General features: G+C 35.4%; 1 protein-coding gene across 3 annotated transcripts in view; it reads right to left on the bottom strand.

Moving 5' to 3' along the window:
• Positions 1 to 24,648, bottom strand: part of Atg17 (autophagy-related 17) — a 110,617-nt gene that overhangs the window by 66,739 nt on the left and 19,230 nt on the right. For all 3 annotated transcript variants that reach the window (XM_069842502.1, XM_069842501.1, XM_069842503.1), the window contains exons 2-6: positions 12,647 to 12,814; positions 8,873 to 9,081; positions 7,932 to 8,093; positions 6,249 to 6,375; positions 3,670 to 3,988 (exon numbers count right to left, since the gene is read on the bottom strand). In XM_069842502.1, the coding sequence (XP_069698603.1) occupies positions 3,670 to 3,988; positions 6,249 to 6,375; positions 7,932 to 8,093; positions 8,873 to 9,081; positions 12,647 to 12,714 (885 nt within the window). In that variant the 5' untranslated portion in view covers positions 12,715 to 12,814. The remainder of the gene's footprint in view (positions 1 to 3,669; positions 3,989 to 6,248; positions 6,376 to 7,931; positions 8,094 to 8,872; positions 9,082 to 12,646; positions 12,815 to 24,648) is intronic.

Raw genomic sequence — 24,648 nt, 5'->3', positions numbered from 1 at the left:
GTATGCATGTGTACCCTTGTGAAATGTGAAATGTGTGGAAGTTTCTTTTAATCCTAGAATTTTGCATTAAACAAATGTTAAATTTTATATTAGTTACATTCTTTAACAAAAAAAAAAAACTATTTTTTTATTGTATAGAGCCTAAATAAAGGAGTTTAAGAGCCTATTTTAGGCGCCTAAAATGCCACTTTTTAGGGCCTAAAATTCCGCTCTCTAAATATCATATTTCCATTTTTAACTTATTTCATAAATGTCATGAAAATGCTCTCTGTCCCCTTACTATAATTACGTCACATTTTGATTTTTAGGTTATGAAAAACCAGTCCTGTGCCTCCTTCGTGACATTAATTTTTCCTATTCTATACTTCATACATAAAAACATATTTGTTCATAGAATATATCCCTATAACTAATCTTGAAGACTGTCAAATAAACTGCAAGTATTCGTCAAATTCTATATTTTACAAGAACGTTCAAGATTCGCCAATACTTTACAAGTTTTGTCAAATCATTTACAATACTTCAAAAGTCTTTGAATGTCTTGAAAGTAAATAAGAACAAGCCCTAATCGAACAAAGACTTGACAATTCTTTGAAGGAATCAACCAATTTGGAAGTATTATGGCACCAAAAACGACAGGAAACATGGCATCCTGGCTGAGGGAAATTGTTTGCAAGGTCATTCAATAATAATATGAATTAAACCCATGCCAGTACCCCGTGGGTTTTTTGGAATAAAACAAAATGAAGACTACATGTATTTTTTGAGTGAAGAAGACAATAGCTTATAAGCTGTGCTAGAAAGAGTGGATGAGGAAAGAATAAAGCTGAAACTGGTCAGGAAGAGAAAAAGAAATTGGCTGGGCCACTGGCTGAGAAGAAACTGCCTACTAAAGGATGGACAGGAAGGAAAAGTGAATGAGAGGAAAGTTCGGATGCAGAAGAAGATATCAGATAAGACAATATAAAGATACATGATTCGTATGCAGAGACTAAGAGGAAGACGGAAAACAGAGAAGATTGTAAAATGCTGGGTTTGCAGTGAGACATGCTGTTGGGTTAGGGTGACCAGATGTCCGTTTTTTACAGGACTGTCCCTTTTTCAGCCTCTTGTCCCCTGTCCCGAGAAAAGTATGCTCAGGATGCCAAATGTCCCGTTTATTTTTAAATGGCATCCCATTTCCCCAAATCATTGTTAAAATATTTATTTTTCTTTAATTTAATTGTGAAAGATAAATACATCTGTTTTACAAACATAATTTAGATTGTAAGTTTTGTGTTAGGAATACCTGGCACCAATGCATCATCAGAAAGAGTGTTTTCATTGTTCAATTCAATTTGGTCTGACAAAAGGGATTAGTTTTCAGTTAAAACCATAAAGGCCATATTATAGTCCCGTCGCTCTAATTTCCGGCAGCCAATCGCGTTGCAGGTCGGCTACATTTAAACATGTGCATCTTGTGATTCGCTGATTCATTTCTTAAGGCTCGATAAATACTTAATATAATCGCCCGCCATTTTAGCTCTTTCGTTGGCGTTTGCAGAAAGCACACGAAGACGTTATTTGCCGCTCAATTATTTGCTGAATTACATTGCGTTTGATTTATTATCATAGGAGCTACGACATGATAATGTTTAACGGTGTAGCAAATAGATTCCTCGTATGGTAGCTCGGCAACGTAAGAACAAAAATGGCGAACGATACTACCTACCTAGACTTTATAGAGCCTTCACTTTCTAAGACGTAAGCAAAGAGGCGGAGTCACGCCGGAAATAACAGCGTCGGGACTATAATAACAAAATGTCATTTCAAAAATCTGTCTTGCGTGGACTTCTATAGTTTCCTGAAGAAAAGACCAACAATACAGCAAATTCACTTATCAAATAAGTATGATGCAGATTGTACATTTGATTTTCATCTAGAAAGTTAAACTGGTTAAAAGGTAATATGAGGCAAGAAAATTTGTTATGAAACAAGTTCAGAATACAGTGACATGAATATGATGTAAGGTCCAATTAACCTGAAGTATTTTTAAACAGATAAGTTGACCTATTTAATCCAGATTAGTTGCAATATAAAACATTGTCAACAATGACTTAAGCCAAGTATCCATGCTTATTGTATAGCCCTAATTATTATAGCCTAGTTATTGTAAAAGTGTAATATTTATTAATTTAAAATAAATAAAACTGGACCTTATTGCTCACTGACATTATATAAACACAAGTAACATGTCAATTTGTCATGTCATGCCAACTTTAATAAGTGTTCCGTTTTTTTATTTTGAAAATCTGGTCACCCTATGTTGGACAGAACACAATGAATGAAAGAATGAAGAATGAATGAATCAATCAATCTAATCGTAAAACAATATACAATCATAATATTCTTCATTTTAAGGTACCATATACAGTTAAGTAAAACAAATTACTGTAATATCATTTTGTATGGTCTAGTTATTCTAGTTGGAATTGAACGGGATACATCAGCTTCTTGTCTATGCGGATGACGTGAATATGTTAGGAGAAAATACACAAACGATTAGGGAAAACGCGGAAATTCTACTTGAAGCAAGTAAAGAGATAGGGTTGGAAGCAAACCCCGGAAAGACTAAGTATATGATTATGTCTCGTGATCAGAATATTGTACGAAATGGAACTATAAAAGTTGGAGATTTATCCTTCGAAGAGGTGGAAAAATTCAAATATCTTGGAGCAACAGTAACAAATATAAATGACACTCGGGAGGAAATTAAACGCAGAACAAATATGGGAAATGCTTGTTGTTATTCGGTTGAGAAGCTTTTGTCATCTAGTCTTCTGTCAAAAAATCTGAAAGTCAGAATTTATAAAACAGTTATATTACCAGTTGTTCTGTATGGCTGTGAAACTTGGACTCTCACTTTGAGAGAGGAACAGAGATTGAGAGTTTTTGAGAATAAGGTTCTTAGGAAAATATTTGGGGCTAAGAGGGATGAAGTTACAGGAGAATGGAGAAAGTTACACAACGCAGAGCTGCACGCATTGCATCCTTCACATGACATAATTAGGAACATTAAATCCAGACGTTTGAGATGGGCAGGGCATGTAGCACGTATGGGCGAATCCAGAAATGCATATAGAGTGTTAGTTGGGAGACCAGAGGGGAAAAGATCTTTGGGGAGGCCGAGACGTAGATGGGAGGATAATATTAAAATGGATTTGAGGGAGGTGGGATATGATGATAAAGAATGGATTAATCTCGCTCAGGATAGGGACCGATGACGGGCTTATGTGAGGGCGGCAATGAACCTCCGGGTTCCTTAAAAGCCAGTAAGTAAGTAAGTTATTCTCTGAAGGATTTACATATTTATACTGTAATATTTCACCAAATATTGTTATTGTAGGCCTGCAATAGAGTATGATGAACTTGAAACACAAGTTTTAAAATCTTGTCAAATCTTTAGCAATATGAAACAGTTTTTAACAAATCTTTTCCAATATTGACCAATCTTACACAATCTCTGACAAGTTTTCTTGTAAAATATTCAATTGAAAGAAAAATTTGATCATGTACAATCAGCTTCAGATTTCTATATGCAATAGTATTAAAAATATTGCACAACACAAGTAAACTAAACAAATAAATGAAGCTGAATTTCACAGGAAAGCTTTATGCTCTGGCACCCACCTGCTCCAGGCTGCGTATGCACAGCTGCGCCACCTGGTACAGGCTGTTCTGGTTGTTGGCAGAGATCCACTGCAACAGAGTAACGGGCCCGCCATTCTGCTGTTCTGCTAGGCTGCCATCTCCTTCATCCACTTTCAAATCCTGCTGCTGAGTATTATCTCCTTCCTTAACACTTCTCGTCACTTCCCCACCCTCCTGGAACTGCGAGGTTTTCTTGGAATCAGACGACACAACCGTAGTGTCCATTCCATCCTCTGCAGTTTCCAGCAGCGCTGGTATCAGTGGGATCTTGGACAACATGTCCATGTCATCTCGGAAACTGAAATAAAACCAGATTACATTAAGCATTTAGATATTTTATATGTGCAGTGTAGAAAACTACGCACTGGGCACTGAGTAAGAAAAAAAACTACAGTACACTAAATCACATTTGAAAATAAAAGAGTACGAAAAATGTTAGGACCAATATTCATAAAAAAAAAAACAAAGAAAATTCGAATTAACAGAGATACATGATATCCGTGATGTTCTAGTAAAAGGGCTTATCCCACAAATTTTTTTTTGTCAAAAACAGCTATAATTAAATTTTATCACATTATTACTAGTTACTTTATATGAAGGAATGTAAACATAATTATCAAAAAACATATCTTCACATTTTGTAATCAAATTTTAACTGATTACACTAGTTACAGCAAAAAGAAGTCACATTTAAAAAATGAGGGTTAAGCCCTTTTACCTAAACACCATTGATATGATATGATATGATATGATATATGATATGATATGATATGATATGATATGATATATGATATGATATGATATGATATGATATGATATATGATATGATATGATATGATATGATATGATATGATATGATATGATATGATATATGATATGATATGATATGATATGATATGATATGATATGATATGATATATGATATGATATGATATATGATATATGATATATGATATGATATACGATATGATATGATATGATATGATATGATATGATATGATATGATATGATATGATATGATATGATATGATATGATATATGATATGATATGATATGATATGATATGATATGATATATGATATGATATGATATGATATATGATATGATATGATATGATATGATATGATATATGATATGATATGATATGATATGATATGATATGATATGATATGATATGATATGATATTATGATATGATATGATATGATATGATATGATATGATATGATATATGATATGATATGATATATGATATGATATGATATGATATATGATATATGATATGATATACGATATGATATGATATGATATGATATGATATGATATGATATGATATGATATGATATGATATATGATATGATATGATATGATATGATATGATATGATATGATATGATATATGATATGATATGATATATATGATATGATATGATATATGATATATGATATGATATACGATATGATATGATATGATATGATATGATATGATATGATATGATATATGATATGATATGATATGATATGATATATGATATGATATATGATATGATATGATATATGATATGATATGATATGATATATGATATATGATATGATATACGATATGATATGATATGATATGATATGATATGATATGATATGATATGATATGATATGATATGATATGATATGATATGATATGATATGTAGATATGAAGACGAATGGAGAGACAAAATAAGGAATGAATCTGCGCTAGAAAGAGTGGGTAAAGAAAGAATAATGTTGAAACTGATTAGGAAGAGAAAAAGGAATTGGTTGGATCACTGGCTGAGAAGAAACTGCCTACTGAAGGATGCACTCAAAGGAAAGGTGAATGGGAGAACAGTTCGGAGCAGAAGAAGATATCAGATGATAGACAACATTAAGATACATGATCGTATGTGGAGACTAAGAAGAAAACATAAAATAGGGAAGATTGGCAAATGAATGAATCCAAAATAGATGATTAACGGGAGTTTGGAGAGAAACTTTTTATTTCTGTTTCAAAAAAAAAAATATATATATATATATATATTATTTTTAGATTTAAAAATACTATAATGCATGCTCTTTCGAGAAATGCCATAGTTTTTATCTTGATGCCATTTTTAAGCACTTTTCGATCACATTTAAATGTCAAGTGCACATTCCTTTCTCACAGTTTTCTCTCATACTATTTTTTCTGCATGTCTTCATGTACAAAAGCTCCTTGCAGTGTAATTTTTGTTAGAGTTTAATGCAACATTCAGAAAATGTTACTCAGAGTGTAAAGATTTGAAACTGGTCTGGGTCTTTACATTCTTTGAATTTGGTACACTTTTTTAATTAAAAAAAATTGTTCCAATTTCTTTTCCAGCTTATATGTGAAATGCATACTTAAAAAAATATTTCTTTGAAGATTTTTGTCCGATAATAAAATCCAGACCATGTTTGTACATGTATGAGGAAACTATATTTCAAATTTTGTAAAAAAAAAAAAAAATAACTTAAATCTTTGTCACAAGGAGCACTTTTTATACAAGTAGAGAATAAAATCACTTACTTGTCGAGCAGCTTCATGTACTCCGCCCTTGTCTCCAGATGTTGATTAAAGCTCTGCTCAAACAGTTCTGACCGTGTTCTGAATGCTTGCGTGATGTCCTCCAAGTTGGCTAGAACTGCCGCCCAACCTATTCACAACAAAGAGTTTATTCAACATCACAAGAGTATCATCAGAAATTTGTTAAAGCTAGGACTGCCAGGTAACCCAATTTGGCAGAACTTGCCTCACTTTGATGGCAGGATATTAAATGTCTTGCTTTCGAGCTTTGGTTAACTCATATACATCATTTTTGTTTCATTGGTAATTGAACAATGCTGTATGAATTTATTGTGCAATTACTTGGCACTGGTGGGAATAGTGACAGAAAAATGATATTATCTGACATTTGGTTTACTGTTGGAGAAAATCACAGAAAAAAAAAAACAAACAAACCAGATAATCAACCAAAGTAGGATTCGAACCCACACCTAAGAGCAGCTTCAGAGATTAAGTCCAATTCCTTAACTCACAGGTCCTTAACATATGAGTCTTGACCCAGACATAAGTAGCCATGGCTTTCAGGATGGATCATTGTAGTTTCCAGAAAAAAATTCAAATGAAGGACTTGATTTAAAATTATAAATCTTTTCAAAACTATGTTTCATGAAAAATAATGAAAACACGATACTGTTCGCAGATTGAAGAACTCTCAGTACTAGTGTAAGACTAAAGGTCGCACTAGTAAATAATTATTTCTATCATTTTGTTATATAAAAGGTTTGAATTTTCAATATTATTAAACAATTTTGTCGTACAATATAGTGAGGATCACATAAGAACAGTTCCTAAACAACAAATATTGCTGTCTTGTCAATGTTGCCAACACAGATATCACACGATCCTACATACTAAATGACTTATTTACTTACCGCACTTTATGTTGGAAGGTTATTCTAAATAATTCAATAATTTGTAACATATTCTCGTAGGCAAATTATACGGGAAAGGGATCAACATGTCAAGTATTTTGTCTGGCAATACGAAATTCATTTGTTTGAATGTACAATTGACTTACGAGACCTAACCTAAAAATGTATTTTGTTTGACTACATGAAATTATTAGTACTAACTCCGAAAACTTACCTGACTATAATCTTGAACTATAACTACAACACAACACACAAAATAACTAATATGTATTAATATTAATACTGATATTAATTAATTGTTATGTTCAAATTTCACTAGCTTCCAGTAACCGACTCAGAAATCTAGTACAATTTTAATTTAATGGAACTCCAGTACCAACAAATATTAATATTTGTCTCAGCTGCCAACATATCAGTTGCAAAATCACTACCATTTGTAATATTTGTCAGTATCGAAATTCGAAACGAAGTTGGCAAAAGAAAATTCAACCTGCAAACTAGAAAATCAGCACAAACCACTAGCATATATAGTAATGGGATAGGGTATGAAGTAAGCTGATCCGGACTATATATTATGTTATTACTTTTATTACTCGAGCCTTCCCTTTATTGGAATTATGATTATATTGGAAAATATAACAACTCTATATAACAATAATTAATTTTTACACAGCATTATTATACTGGCAGTGAAAAGTTACTGCATTATGCAGGAGACAGATTGCTCGACTCACCGGCAAGCTGTAGCAGCTCTGCTATGCATACTGCAACATACCTTGCTGCTGCAGATGTTGATCGTGGACCAAGCTTTCACAGGCCCTGGTCTGTTCACGAGCATGGTCACAGAACTGCTGTGCAAGCTGGACACGTGCCACTACAGTCTTGTACGTGTCAGGCATGGAGTGTGTGGCTTCCACTTGGTCTTTGAGGGCAACATCTGCAACACAAACATTCAACCCAGCTCATACTACTTTCAGTACCAATATACAGGGTGGAGCATTTTCGATTACCTATTTTTAGGTTGTTATCACTGAAAAGCAGAAGGAGTAGGGAAACACATTAAGCTACCTATGTTTACAGTGTTCATTTGTACATGTAACTACTGGGTGTTCATTTCAAAGTGTGTCATGACGTCACTGTTGTTGGGTCACCGATTTGAAGCGAGTTTCAGCTCATATGTTAGAGAAGTTGCCTATTATTTAAGGCGTTCTTCAATCTGAACTTGAGAACGTGTACGGTATAACTTGAACGTCGTAGCAACAGATGGCAGTCTGTACGGTCTGTGTGCTACCATAACCTCTTTCGAACTGTATTTTGCGCCGGCAAGTCGTACGCAGGGTATTTGTTATCATCGGTTGCTTACGGTAACATTCCACAACACAAATCAAATGCTCCGTGTCCATGTTGACCGTCGAAGTTAATGTCAACAAATACGTAAGTAATCGTCTTAACCCTCTCCCCATATCCCGACAGTACGTATTTCCAAACAGTTCACATTCCTGCCACTACCGGCGTTACCGTACGTATCGGTACGCACTCTTCAGAATGAAAGCCGTACTTGCTAGCCAACTTTTCTGCCTCTTAGGTTATACACCTGAGCTGCGGAAGTGTAGGAAGATTGAATTCTCTAGGCTCATCGGCTAGCCACATGACGGCATACAGCGAGCCATGACACATTTTGAACTGAACACCCAGTAGTCACATATAGTCACATACCTGGACCAAAGTCGACACTGAGAGAAGGTGGACTCGTGCTCTCAATGGTGCTCTTGCTGAACAGGTAGATGGGGTTGGTGTCAGTGCCCGCGGAGTAGCTGCAGACGCGGGCTGTCGGGTCTAGGCTTTCACCCCCGCTCACCAGCAACACCTGCTTGTCCACCGGGATGCCACAGCTCCGCTCGATCACATCCTTGAGCTGTTTCACACTGAAACAACCGGCACACATAGAGCCCGGACGAGAAGTTACGGCACCAGCGCGAAGGACGCATTTTAGTTCGTTTGCTTGGACTCGCCCCCAAACTCAACTGGAGGGGTGTTGGGTTAGTTGGTTACTAGCATTCCGAGTGTTCAGATCGTTCTGCTGCTACCGCTATTGCTAATACTGAAAACATTGTCCTTCTGAGCGCCCTCATTATGGCATTGTCTAAGGTGTGAAATCATAGAGTAGTTCATAGTCAAGGACATGAAATAGCATACGATGTATGGAAATTCATGTCAGAAGAGGTTGTAAATGAAATACCAATTCCATTGAAAAGCGTGTGTGCAAGCGTACTGGCTGCCACTGGTATTTCAAAGCGAACCTTGGCAAGAATCAGGAAAGAAGGGAAAAATATTGAGGCAGGAACAACAGATTCTTTCTCCAGTCCGGAAAAATCACAGCCAAAGAAAAAGATTGTTGCAGATGTAGACAGTTTTGATGAGGAAGTCCTAAGAAGACTCCTCTATAATTTCTCCGCTACACATAAGCAGAGGCCGACTCTGCAATCGCTTCTTCCAAAAATGGATATCAGTGTATGATTATGTGAAGAAAGTAGAGAACAATTATATTGAAAGTGAGCACGTGATGCACAGTATTTTGGAGAACATTTCCATTAACTTAGGGACATCTGATTCCAGCACAGATCAGTCATCTGATTCGGACGGAGAATAAGAATATAAAGATGGAATAGCGGGCATAATTTCATTAGGTACCTTCGGACTCTTGAGTAAGAAAGTGGTGATACTAAGGTAAGATGAATGTTTTTAGAAAGAGATGAAACGGATATGCCTGCCGCTCTGAGCTTGAGAACCGTAACCCAAACAACCCCCACTCCTCTACCCTGCTGGGCGGCAATTTAAAACTTCGCGCAGGTTGGTGCCATAACATTTCGTCTCAGCTCTACCTGTGTAAGTCCTCCAACTGCTCCTGATTGCAAAAATTCCAATAAGTCAAGTAATAAATTCAAAGAAAATGCTATTCAATCATATGACTTATCTTTAATGCAAATTATGCAATTATAAATTTACATTGTATTTTAAATTGTTAACGTTTTTAAATATACATTGTTGACGTCAATATTAAAATACATTAAAACAGTAAAAACATTTAAATATACAAATTAAAATGACAAATTTCAAATATGCATATTTATGTACTTGGAATCGAATTAAGTAACCATATCATACTGCGCCAAAAAAAAAACAAATATACATGGTTAATTTTTAATTAAATACGTATACTAATTGTATTGCCACATTAAGACTCGTTTGGAAAGAATACAACAATATTAGGTTTGAATATATTACGTATATGGGAGACTATGGTTGTTGATTATTATTTGAATATGTATATGAATTTTAACAAATTATACAATTTTGAGAATCAAGTAGGCCTAAGTATTGGATTGACATTTAATATGTATTAATTAATGTACAGAGTGTTTAAAAATTATACGGCAAAAAATTTAGGATTCCACTCCCCACATGCAGAGGACCCGTGTTTATGTAACATTTTTTATCGTCTACATCAGCCGCGGTGAAAATGCGACTCACGAGCACATTGTGGCTCGCAGTGCTTTTCTCTCACTTCCTACCCACAACCCCCACCCTCTCACTCACTGGAGTCAAACTCCGTTCTATTTGTATTTGTCTCGGACCTGCGAGTGGCGTATCGTCGCAATATCTCTCTCGAAACCATGTACCTCTATAAAAAACTAAAGTTTCAAGTAGGATGGGAGGATGCATTCTTTTGCTTACAATATGATGAAAATATTAAATGTATGATTTGTTCATAAATATTACTAGGAAAACGGCTGTATAACATAAAACGGCATTATAAGTTACTACATGTTACTGATGAAACATTAAAAAGTATTATTATTATTATTATTATTATTATTATTATTATTATTATTATCATCATCATCATCATCTCTGTACGTCGATTCTTTTACAGCAGATGTACGAATAATGCGGTTAGATTTTCAATTTAAACTCACAGATTTACAATGTGACGTTAAATGAAAGCTAGATGTAAGGACTTGACAGATATTGAACTTTTCAAATCTTTGGAAAAAAATAAATACTTGAAGCTTCGTTCTTTCGCTTGCTCTGTTGAAGCCATGTTCACTGTAACTTACGTTTGTGAAAAATTATTTTCAACAATGAAAATAGTAAAAATCAAATTTAGATCACGACTGACAGACAAATAACTTCGTGATCAACTACGATTGGCAGTAAGTGACATAATTCCTGATTTTGAAACTTTGTCGCAGAGACATTCTGAAGACAGTTAATTTTAGGTTGTGATAATGTGTCCTATGTTTTTTTGTTCATTTCTTTCTTCGTTACACGTCCTAAACATTAACTTCCCCTTCGGTTGTCCGCCTCCCTCCATAGGTGCTATGCATGTTGCAGCTTACACAGTGGCTTGGCGCATCATGGCCTTTTCGCCACGGCTGGTCTACATGTGTGGAATTCAACCCTGAAATTTTGACGTGTATTTTTTAAACCATAAGTAATGTCATTCATTTCAGGGAGTTATTCTTTGAGATATTTCAAACAAAAAAGTTTAATACAATTTTGCTCGTTTTTGCTTACTTTTCGAGATAAAAATTGTTTTATATGAAACGTTTCATAGCGTGTTTTGGGAAAGTCATTGACTTAATTCCTTATATGCCCAGTCAATTTAAGAGAGCAGTGTATTATGATAATAAATGATTGAAAGAATTTTAGTCTTGTTCTTTAGATGTGCATAAATTTGATTCGAATAAATGTAAAGGAATTTTTAAATGTTACATTTGTTTGGATCAAATTTCTGCAAACCTTAAAGAACAAAAGTAAAATTCTTTCAACAATTTAATGTCATAATACACTGCTCTCTTAAACTGACTGGACATATTGGGAATTAAATCAATGGCTTCTCCAAAACACGCTATGAAATGTTTCATATAAAACAATTTTGATCTCGAAAAGGAAGCAAAATTGTATCAAACTTTTTTGTTTGAAATATCTCGAAGAATAACCCCCTGAAATTAATGACATTACTTTCGGTTCACCCTGTATATGGTACCGTACGTAGTGAAAACGAGGTTCAACATGGCACACTATATAGACACAAAATATGCATGCATCTTAATTGAACGAGGATTTTCAACTTGATAGTTTCAATATTCTTCCCACATCGCACGCATACGTGTATGGAAAATTGAACCGTGTAGATGCAGCTTAATGGACTAAAAACTGAAGTAGCTTATCTGCATGATAGTTAAGTGATGATTATCTTTAAGGGCTTTGAATAAAAACAGTGTCAAGAACTGTATATAGATACAATGCCCGGAACTACTTTTTCAATATTAGGATTGCTTAGAACGTATATATTCGTGAAAACCTCGAATTGTATATTTTTTTACGACTACTACTCAAATTCATAAAAGCAAAAAGTAAAACTGCACAGACAGAAATATGAATACGAAAGACTCGGACTTTTTACTATTAGGAAGACCTTCTTACCTCTCCAGGGCGAGGTTCATGTCAAAAGCCATCATTTTGCCCGTGTCCACATGGAATATGTACAACATCCTGCCTACTCTCGCCTCACTCCCGAAGGAGGACTGCTACGACGAGCTAGGGTCTTGAGTTACGTTGTACTTCATATGTGATGCTCTCCCCCATCCGCGTCTGCAAAAAAAGTTGACAATACTCTGTTATGGAAACCTACACTTATACACAACGCCTACATCAAGTTACACTCATCAGTTCTTTAGTGCCACAACACAACTTAATGTGTCTGTTACGCTGTGACACTAGAACTTCACATCCATTTCTGTACAGAGAGAATATGGGTCAGAACACAGTGCATCAGAAATGAATACGTCAGATATAATTTCGGAGTTTTCTGTTTGAATATCAAACAAACTGGCTTAAACATTTAAACAAGGGAGATAAGAACAGCCATCATAGAATACACAAACATACATCCCAGCAAGAAGGAAATAGTTGAATTAAATACACCAAACTTTTAAAAATAATTATTAAAGATCTACGTACCTCGTATGAACAATATGGAAAAGATTCGGAAGGAAGCAGATTCCCATGGGATTATCAGACATTCGCCTTAAAATTGGAGAAAACTTCGGGAAAAATCTAATCAGGTAATCAGCTCAACCGGAATTCGAACCCACGCCCGACTGCAGTCTGATATCAAGAATCTTCTTGCGACCTCAAGACCACTTCAATAGCCTCCAAATTTCTAATAAATGGTGGTGGATGATGATTATGATGATGACTATTAAAATTGTGTTTATGAAAGAATATTAAATTTATTATTTTTAACCAGAAATATTCTCTTTTATAAACACTGTTCATAAAACAAAATAAGAGTGAACAGTTGTACGGAAACAAAGTCATCATAAAGGCCCCCATACACGCACAAACTTACCTGGAGGTAAGTCTGTGCAAACCCAAATTCACAGGCAAGTCTCCTCATGTATGGGCAAAAGTATCAAGGCTTTTGGCTTTGAGATAAGCCGTAAACTTCTAGGACTGCTTGAAATTTTCCGACTGTAGCGCTCTCCAAATTAAGCGGCGGAATAGGTAAACATAAAAACAAACGATACTGCAAGCATCTGGTCGAGATTTCATTGTTACATTTTGCAATTCTCTGTAGCGAAATGGCGGCAAGTTGTGAAAACTAAGATTCAATGAACTATTTTTATCATGCATTTTTCTTAGAATTTGTAGAAATATATAAATCTTGTCCATGCTTATGGAAAAACAAAAACGTTATAACACATAAAGCGAAACTATATATTATTTGAAAATAGCGCTAAGGAATCGCGAACAAATGAACGCCAATAATCGCATTTCTCCATGGGAAATAATTGACTTCAACGACCTTCTTGGTGAACTATAAGTCTATGAGGTAAGTCTGAGCATGTATGAGCAATCATCCAATTTAGAAATACCTCCCACAGATAAGTCTATATAGACTTACTATATAGACTTACCTCTAGTTAAGTTTTTGCGTGTATGGGATCCTAAAGTTTAAGGCCTTGTTTGGTGTTTGAGCGCATCGAGAACCTATACAAGTAATAAATGGTTGGTATCTAATGCTGAGTAGCTACGATGATGTAATTTGCTGTCTTGCACTCCAACTCCTATAGTCGCGTCGCTGTTATTTCCGGCGTGACTCCTCCTCTTTGCTTATGAAGGCTCTATAAAGTCTGTAGTAGTATCGTCCGCTATTTTTGTATCGTTGCCGAGCTACCAAACGAGGAATCCATTTGCCGCACCGTTAACATCATGTCGTAGTTCCTATGATAATAAATCAAACGCACTGTAATTGAGCAAATAATTGAGCGGAAAATAACGTCTTCGTGTGTTTTCTGCGAACGCCAACGAAAGAGCCAAAATGGCGGGCGATTATATTAAGTATTTATCGAGCCTTAGGAAGTGCATAACGTCATCAGCAGCGAATCACAAGACGCACGCGCTTAAATGTAGCCGACCTGCATCGTGATTGGCTGCCGGAAATAAGAGCGACGGGACAGCAGGAACACTGAATATTAAGACAAATCCGGACAGAGAAAAAAGATGACTAATCCAAGAGTAAACAGAAGATTCTGCAATACCAATTCTGTGTTTTTTTTTTTGTCAAAGTGCTCTAAATAATTAATATATAATTTTACATATTTTATGATTAGACACAAAAATCTGATTGAACTCCCCCCCCCCCAAATCCTACGTATGTCACTGCAATCTAACATAGGCATAAACTATATGATTTGTAATTTGAAGCCAGATGTTACTTTCTTCTTCTTCTTCTTGTTCTTCTTCTTTCAAGGTTTAGGCCACTGTGACCTGTTCCAATCTCAAGAGTTTCATCCTCCCCTCTTGTAACCAAGGTTCGTTACAGGGACTGTATATACAGTCACTGTAAGGTCCGCCTGTTCGACAGGACATCTAACGACCTTGCTTTGTAACAGATGTTTCAGGAAATCTGTAATTCATACATTTTGCACACTGGGCGGGAACAGGCAGAGCTTGTCATCAGTATTATTACTCGTACATTGAAAAGAGTAGGATTCAGTGGTCATCCCTGTTTTACTCCTTGGTTTATAGTTAATCATATTGCGCCTTGTTAGTCCATTGTCTGTGCTTAGGCCTATTCTAGTATTCAGAATAAGATTTTTTTATTGTTTTTATTATTTAGCTACACCACAACTCCTTAAGGTACGGTCACACATCGCTACTTTTGCAGCGCAACTTTTGTACTGCAGCTGCAAAAGTTGCGTGTCGTGTTCACACGTAAACCAAAAGTAGCGCGCTGCACGCTACTTTTCGTGCTGCGCAACACGAGTGCTGCAAAAGTTGCAACTGGAGGTTGCGAGTCTGTTCACACACAAGGCGCTACTTTTGCAGCCGCAGTCATGCTGCAGGTTTCCATCTCCGTGTTGACTTCTCAATATACATTTTGTGGTTATGTTCGCATTATTAAGAAACTCATGCGAAAGCTTCCTTATCTATTATTTGCTTTTCTGTCGTATCTAGTATTCAGAAATTGACATTATTTTTACTATAAAGCTTTTAAAACGCCTATATACTTAAATGATAACCAACAGTATATTCACGTAATCAATGTTGGCAATCCTCCTGTTTGGAACTACGCTACGGAAAATTTAAAAAATGAATTATATCGTCAGCAATTATGCTCAGACTGTGTTGTGTATTTAATAACTGTTACAAATAATTTATTTTCATCACATTTAACATTAAAATATATCCAAACAATAAAAGTATCATTGGCACATTTGGGTGGTAACATTGGTTGCAACCGCAGCAAAAGTTTCAACAAAACCGATATCAAAAATGCTCCTGCTGCAACCCTGAGAACCCTGTTCACACGTCGCTACTTTTAAGTTGCGCGCAGCATGGAAAAGTAGCGGGCAGCAGGTTCGGCAGCCGCTACTTTTCGGGTTGCACCGTTGTTCACACGTCACAGTACGAGAGTTGCGCAGTTTTTTGTACTGCAGCGCTGCAAAAGTAGCGACGTGTGACCGTACCTTTACGTAGAACTAATATTCTATCAAATGTTTTTTCGTAGTCAATGAACAATATAAAAGTAGGAAGGCCTATAACAGACTATATTCTGTTTCTTTTTGGACCTAATTCTTTTTATTAAAAATGTTCTGCACGTATAATATTGAAAACGAAAGTTCATTTCACTTTTAGGTGCACAGTAAGTGATTTCATTTGTGTAAGTCTTTCAAGAAACTGAACTAGAAACAGTAATATCGACATCATTACAAAAGAACTGAATTATTACGAAACGTGTAAAAATGTATGAAAGAGTATGAGTCAGCTTCGTGACACCAATATTTTAAATTGTGACATAAGGAAGAGTTAGTGTAATATCCTAGAGAGCGTATTCCGAATCTCACCGGTGAGCAATCCGATGGCATCACGGTGTTCCGAATTCCACCGATGACGTCATTGATGCACCACTGGTGTCGCACCGGTGCCATCAACTTGCAGAGGTGGTGGCAGTCTCCATCAGCCGCCATCAGTGAATCTGATTGGTCCTTATATAGGGCGGGAATTAGCAGACGAATAACATCGTGCACTGTTGTGTCATGGCGGTGTGTTCTGCTTTAGTTCTGCTGTATTGCTTGTAATGAGCACAACGTAGAAACAATATGTTAATGGCTTATGAGCGAACATGTCAACGGACCCGTTATTACTACCGGTTCAAGAAATAAATTGTTTATGCTATCTTTTCTTTGAACGAGATGGCAGTACGAAAATTTCGCATAATTTTGCTAGCGTAGTACAGACACCAACTTGTACAGTCGCCATGACAGCCATCGATCTTTCCAGCAGTTTTGTTCCTTATTTCGCTGCAACGTGACGTCATTGATGCCACCGGACCGGTGAGATTCGGAATACGCTGAGAGAAAATCAACACGGATGTTAATAGAAAGTTGAAGCATATTACTGTAACACAGCCTCATAACAATTCGAAACTAAGTGCTACAATAGCACCACTGCACCATTACTGCTGTCAAGTATAAAAATAAATACAAAATGTTATGTTTACAGCTAACTTAACAAAAAAAATCCTATGTTTGTTCGTATGTTTATTACAAGTCCTATTATCATTACTGATTTTGCGAAAAGTCAGAGTAAAATCAAACGCTGTTATATCGCGCTTTGGTATACAGCGGATTCGGATATACCGCAACTGCAATAAGTAACTTTAAGATTGGTCCACACTAAACCGGAAACGAGAACCAGAACGAAAACGGGAAGCGAAGAACGTGAACGTGAAGATTCACAATAAACCGAGAACGGAAACGACTATGCATATCGATATGTAATATTTCAATAACGATATGTAAAGTCGATATTTTGCATTCTGATGTTATTTGTGTATATATATGACCAATGACATTCTCTCAAAAATACAAGCCAACCAACAGAAACACAGGTTAACGAACTTCGAAATTTAAGACAGGGAATATTTAAGAATTCAATTCACGTGGTAGTCTGGTTACATATACACGTAGCATATATAGAAAGTGATTCTACTGATTCTGTGTTAGTTACAAGCAATTAATGGACAAAATATTATGTCACGGCCTCCTTGCTACAAAATATACAACGACCAAATAGCTTTTTGACGATAACAGAACGAATCTAGTAGGTTGTGATCGGAAACGAGAACGGCAAAGCTTGGCCAACTCTTCGTTCCCGGTTTCCGGCAAGCTTCTCGTTAATTGCGAATTCTCACAGTTGAATACATTTAAAAAATCCGTTTTCGTTATCGTTGTCGTTTCCGGTTTATGTATGTATTTATTAACACTACAATTGGGTATACACCCGGTGGCAGTGATATATAATATATAATAATACCATTATAATTCTACAATAATTACAGCAGTAAATGAAAAATAAAAAAATAAAATAAAATAAACTTAAATTTATTTCTAACTATAAATAAATAGATGCAATAAACCTAGGACTATAAATAATTCTATAATAACGCCTACAGTAAGCAAAAGTAAATCTAACTTATAAATACTTCTATTTCACCCAACTATTACCAATTTAATTACATATCACCTTAATTTATTTACATATCAACTAAATTACATATCATCTTAATTAATTACATGACACAACTTAGATAATTACACTGCACCTACAATTACATTTTCAGTCTAATCTTCTCAACCTTTCCTTAAATGTATTGATTTTGAGAGGACCACCCTGAAAGATTGCCGCAGGTAAGCTGTTCCAGTCTACTATTGTGCGGTTAACAAAGGAAAATTTTGCCACGTCCGTTCTTTGTTTTCTACATTTAAACTTCCTAATATGATCTGCCCTGCCTAAGTATGATGGTGTTACTAATCTAGCATTGATGTCGGTCCATGCTTTTGTGTCCCATTGGTGCCTTAAACAATGCGGTGAGTCTGGTTTTTCGTCGCCTTGATTTGAGAAGTTCCCACCCTAAGTCTTTTACAACCTCTTCACCATGTCCCTTTCCCATTTTGACATATTTTGCTGCCTTGCGTTGGACCTTTTCTATTGAATCGATTTGGTTTTGTTTGTACGGATCCCAACCTACTGTTCCATATTCCATAACTGGGCGAACAAGGGTTTTGTACGCTAATTCTTTTGACCTTCGGTTATATTTCTTCAGAATACACATAGAGAAATGTAGTACTTTCCAGGCTTTCCTTGTGGTATTATTTGAACTAGTCTTTATAAAATTAAAAAAAAAAAAATGCATTTTGTCCCCAATGCGTAAAACGAAAGTCTGTCTCATTTAGATGCACAGTAAATGATTCGTTTATAATTCATGCATTCTGAAGTGCAAGATAATAAATTACAAAAGGAATATCATCGGTGCCTGATAAAGAATTGAACTGCTCCGAAACACGTAATGCATACGAGAAAGCATTAGTCACTCTTCGTGACGCTCACATTTTACAGACCGTATCACAGACGACATAGTTCACTGTGTTTTTATATATATCGTCAAAAATTTATCTGACTGTACATGAGAAATGCTGCACTGGACAGATGTAAAATCAAAGCTGGTTCAATTTACTGTGTACAACAGATGTTCTCAAGTCACCTCATGAAAACCGGAAAGTCTTGTCAGTTAATGACGAATCTGGGATTGAATTTTTTCTGAAACTGCGTGACCGTGAGAATATTTCAATTCCTATCTAGTGCAATACGGTTTTGATGACTTGGATGATAGAGCAAAAAGAAGAGTATTCCATATACTGCTTCCTGTGAAGGTAGTATTTGCACAGTTTGTAGTAAATTTCCAACAGGAGTACGTCATTAGCAAATAGCCTACACAACTGTTGATGAAATGCTGGAGTCGTTCAGTTGAAGATGCGGTTTTAGACGATATATCAAAATTAGTGTCACAAGGTGACATGTACACTTAGCGGCAAAAAGAATGGGCCGGCCGACAATTTCTAAGTTCCAGAGACATACATTGCGCATGCTCGTCTCGTCAGCGCCGTAGTTCACCAGGTAACACATAATTAAACCATTTAAATTTGCTGTATTTTGTTTAAGAGGCTAAAATATGTAATAAAATCGAACGGCGGGTTGATTCTACATACACCAAGGCCCTTAAAGAGTGAAATAATAATAAAATTGATAAATACAAAATCGACCGGAGCGAATATGAACAGGAAAACCATGTATTATGCCGAACTGATGTAAACAGTTGCAGTAGCGTAAGTTGTTACGGCATTGGTATATTGAACACGTTAGTACTAGTAGCTCAAGGTTCGAATCTCGCCCAATTTTCTTTTTTATTATTATTATTATTATTACAAATTTGCCATCATATGCGTCTCGCAAAGCTATAATTATGTGGCGATATATCTTAGAATATGCCCAAACTCTAATAAATAATAAACCTCCCTCTCTCTTTCAAGCAATACTGTTTTCTGTTAATACAACGTTCTGTCTCGTCATTACGCTTGAAGATGGTACAGAAACAATAACTCATTGCCCTGGTTCCGACAGGACTTCGATTGGAGAAATGTCATTTTCTCCGACCAGGTAATTGTCTCCAGTAACATTGTGTACGCTACTCTCCGACAGGACTTTGATTGGAGAAATGTCATTTTCTCCGACGAGGTAATTGTCTCCAATAGCAATGATAGTACTGCCCTAGTTTATTGTATGAATGACCACCGATACGCTTCGCGTGAGGGTCGCGTGTTGGGAGTGGATGTCATACGATGGGGCAGGACTTCTGGAACGCATCCACGGTCTGTTTACGGCAGAAGTCTACGAACACATTTTGGCAAATGTAATGATCCCTTCCGCCCGAAAACGATATCCAGAACGAACACTTTTCTTCCAGCAGGATAATTATCCGATAGACTACACACCGCCAACCGGATTCAAAGATGGTTTACGAGGAGGCGTGATGTCGACCCAGTCGACTGGCCTCCAAATTCACCAGATATGAATCCGTTTCAAAATTTGTGGGCTGCAGTCAAAAGGATCCTACGCTCTAATTGGGCAGAACAACCACCCGTTCGGACACCTGAGGAATTGTGGGACAGAGTTCTAGATGCAAGGGAGAAGATGGCCAAGAATTTAGACCTGTTTCATAATCTTGAGGACTCCATGCCGCGCATAATGAGGGCAGATGTTGACGCAGGTGGTTTGTGACGAGATACTAGTCCCCACCACAGCCTTGTTTTGTTAATATATTAACAAATTGTTTTTGTTAATTTAATTCTTTATTTGTGTTTGATATGCGTCCGTTTTTTTAGGATGTGAAACAAGTATTTTTGTTTATACAGGCCAGGTCTCACCTCTTAATAGCCCACAGATGATGGGCAATAAATTTTTACAAGGCAGGCATAACGAAGTTGGTTAACAAATGCCATTTCACATTTAAACTAATAAATTAAGTAAAAGTTAAAATTAAAAAAAAAATAATAATAATTTTACCGTACCAGGAGGCGAACTCACAACCTCTGGCACGGATGTCAGACTTCTTACCACTGGGCCACACACAGCTCGTAAGGTTCATTACATTATAGACGGACGACTTTCAATGAAGAGACACCACAGCAATGCCTTGCAGTGCGTTACGTTTACACGAGTGAACCGCGCGATAGAACTTAGCATTTCTATCGACCAAGAGTCGGCCCATTCTTTTTGCCGCTAAGTGTACTTTCTCACATATTTTACACGCTTCAAAACAATTCAGTTTATTTTCTTGAACCATCATTCAAAACACATTCCGCGTACTGTGCGAGTCTTGAACCCTACGCCAAATGTTCCCTTTTCAAATTGCAAATCTCGCGCGCAGTACCTGCGTCACATTTGCAGTGTGCTCCATAATGTCCTTTGATTGATTTATTGATACGTGACTGTCCATAATCTCATACAGCAGAAGCTATAACATAACCTACATAACATGAACAAGATAAATGATAGAAAAGTTTTAATTAAGGAAGATGAAATAAACATGAATCATTTTAAACGGTACAATTATTGAAAGTACAATGTTGGCCAACAAAGAAACAAATGCTAACGAGGCGATAAAAACAAATGCTAGAAGGTGACAAAAATTATAGAATAAGCAGCCCTGATTGGTTGAAACACGTCCTTCCATACCGTTTTATTGGTCAAGAGTAATATGACGTAGTAAAAGTGTAACAGTCACATTAAAAGCAGGTCTATCCGGAACAATTTGGATTCAGAAAGAATAAATCAACTGAGCAAGTGACGTTTAATTTAACTGATAAAATTCTGGAAGCTATTAATAAAAACTTACAAGTAGGAGGGATATTCTGTGATCTCTCCAAAGCTTATGATTGCATTAACCATACAATTCTACTACAAAAATTAGAATACTATGGTATTAAAGGCATAGCATATCAGTGGTGTGAGTCATATCTCCTAAACAGAAACAAAAAGTTGAAATCAACGCATTTAATAACTCCTTTAAATCTACTTCAACATGGGGAAATGTTCATACAGGGGTCCCACAAGGATCTATATTAGGGTCTCTTCTTTTTCTAATTTTTATAAATGACCTTGGCCCCATAATAAAAGGAATAGGTTATCCTACACTAATTGCACATGACACAAGTATCATAATTACAGGCAAGAATTTTGCGACATTCAAATATAAAACAGAAATAATTCTCCTTAAAATTTATGACTGGTTTACAACCAATAAACTAGCATTAAACATTAATAAAACTAACATAATTCGATTTAAAGCCACTTCAAATTTAATCTCTGAAACATTGGACACAACTATCAACAATATACCTCTACTAGAAACATCAACAACCAAATTTCTTGGTTTGCATATTAATAATACAATAAATTGGAAAAAACATAACAAAGAAATAACCCCCAAACTTAGCTCAGCATGCTTCACAATTAGGCCGTTACAACAATTTCTAAACAGCAGTATCTTAAAGACAATATATTTTGCCTATTTTCATTCCATTATGTCCTATGGAAGAATATTTTGGGGAAATTCTGCAGATAGTAAAAATATATTCTTATTACAAAAAAGAGCCATTAGAATAATAGTTGGAGCAAAGGCTAGAGAATCATGTAGATTATTTAAAAAAAAAAATTAGAGATTCTAACCTTAACAAATCAATACATATACTCTACAATTAAATTTCCTCTTATGTAATAAAGAAAATTTTCCAACTAACTCAGCCATACATAGTATAAATACCAGCAGAAGGAATGATTTTCATACGCCATCATCAAATTTATCATGCTTTCAAAGGGGAGTACTTTACATGGCGATAAAAATGTTCAATAGTCTTCCTGAAGACATTAAGAATCATAGCCAAAACCCTGCATTATTTAAGGTAAAACTAAAAAATTACTTAATATCTCACACTTTCTATTCTGTAGATGAATTGACATTTCACAGTATTGTGTAAATATTATAATACTATTAAATGGTAAACATATTACATCGTATAAAATATTATTGTTATTAAGGTATTAATTCTGTACATATTTCATATTTGCATTTTATATGTATTGCATTTTATTGTTAAACATAAGAATTGGACATGTTCTTTATTCCATACTATAAAGCAAATGTAAGAATATTATGGAACGAATAAATCTGTTTGTCTGTCTGTCTGTCTGTCTGTCTGTCTGTCTGTCTATCTATCTATCTATCTATCTATCTATCTAGGTAGTGGTATAGCTCAGTGGAAGAGTATTTGACTGCAGATCGAACAGTCCCTGGTTCAAATCCAGATGCCCCTATTCTTTTATCATTACATTTAAATCTTAATTACTTCATATAGTTATCAATAAAATAGTTGTTGAAGCAATTTATTTAATTTGTATGCATTTCTTAACCCAACAGTCACATTTGAAAGTAGGATTGGCATTGCTTCAATTGCTTTATTAATTGGTTGTAGTTGCGATTGCTGTTGTGTGACACGGTGGGGAAGAATTGACAATTGGAGCAAACAGTTGAAGTCAGCATTAAAAATGCCTTTCACACTAATAGGCCTACTTTCAGCATATTACCATATTCATTCATTCATAGTTTTCTACCCAAAGGCAGGTCCTTCACTATTAAGGGGAAAAGATGGTATTTTTTTTTAACTTTTTTCCTATTTGGTGTAAATTTTTAATTTTGTATGTAGAGAGCACATAGCTGTGGCAACTCAACCAAATAAAATATTTGAAAAAAAAAAAATAATTGGGGGCCCAAATTTGAAAAAAATATACCCAATGCAGGATTGTACTAAAACCAATATATCTAAACCATTCTTAAAGATAGATTCAAACAGTTTTTGCAATGTATTTGCAAAAGTATGTTCTACAAACTGTCTGTAACAGAATTTTGATATTAGTCCCTACGTTTGTAAAATAAACAATTAAAATTTAGTAACAATTTTCTGATTTCCTTTCTTGCAAACAAACGGACGTATTTTTAAAATGAAATCAATTAACAAAATTCTGTTACAGAGAAAAGTTTCCTAATAGTCTGAAGAATGTGTGTTCTAAATTTCTTGCATGTACCTTTAATAGTTCAGAAATTATATTCATTTTCTCTGGCAATGTAGCAAAAAAAATGAAGTTACTGGAAACCGATAAAAGCGGGCGTGTGATTTAACAATCCATAGCGCAGGAAGTTTAAAAATGACGTCTCAACATCCGATAAGGGCACAAATACCCACAAAATGTTATGCAATGCATTCCACACATATCAAAGGGTATTTTAAAGAAAAAAAAAATTTTGAAAATTAATTTACCGGAAACAACAATAAAAGTGGGCGAGTGATTTAAAAATCCATAATGCAGGAAGTTTAAAAATAGCGATCCACACATATCACAGAGTATTTTAAAGATTTTTTTTTTAATTTAGTCATTTATCATCAAAAATACCATCCTCTCTCCTTAACCCAGAATTATCCAATCTTCTCTCTTTTCCTCCATCCTCTATCCATATGTCTTAA

This window comes from Periplaneta americana, chromosome 12 (genome assembly GCF_040183065.1).
Source record: "Periplaneta americana isolate PAMFEO1 chromosome 12, P.americana_PAMFEO1_priV1, whole genome shotgun sequence".
NCBI lineage: Eukaryota > Metazoa > Arthropoda > Insecta > Blattodea > Blattidae > Periplaneta > Periplaneta americana.
The sequence above is the reverse complement of the archived record's forward strand: the minus strand, read 5'-3'. Positions and strand labels throughout refer to the sequence as shown.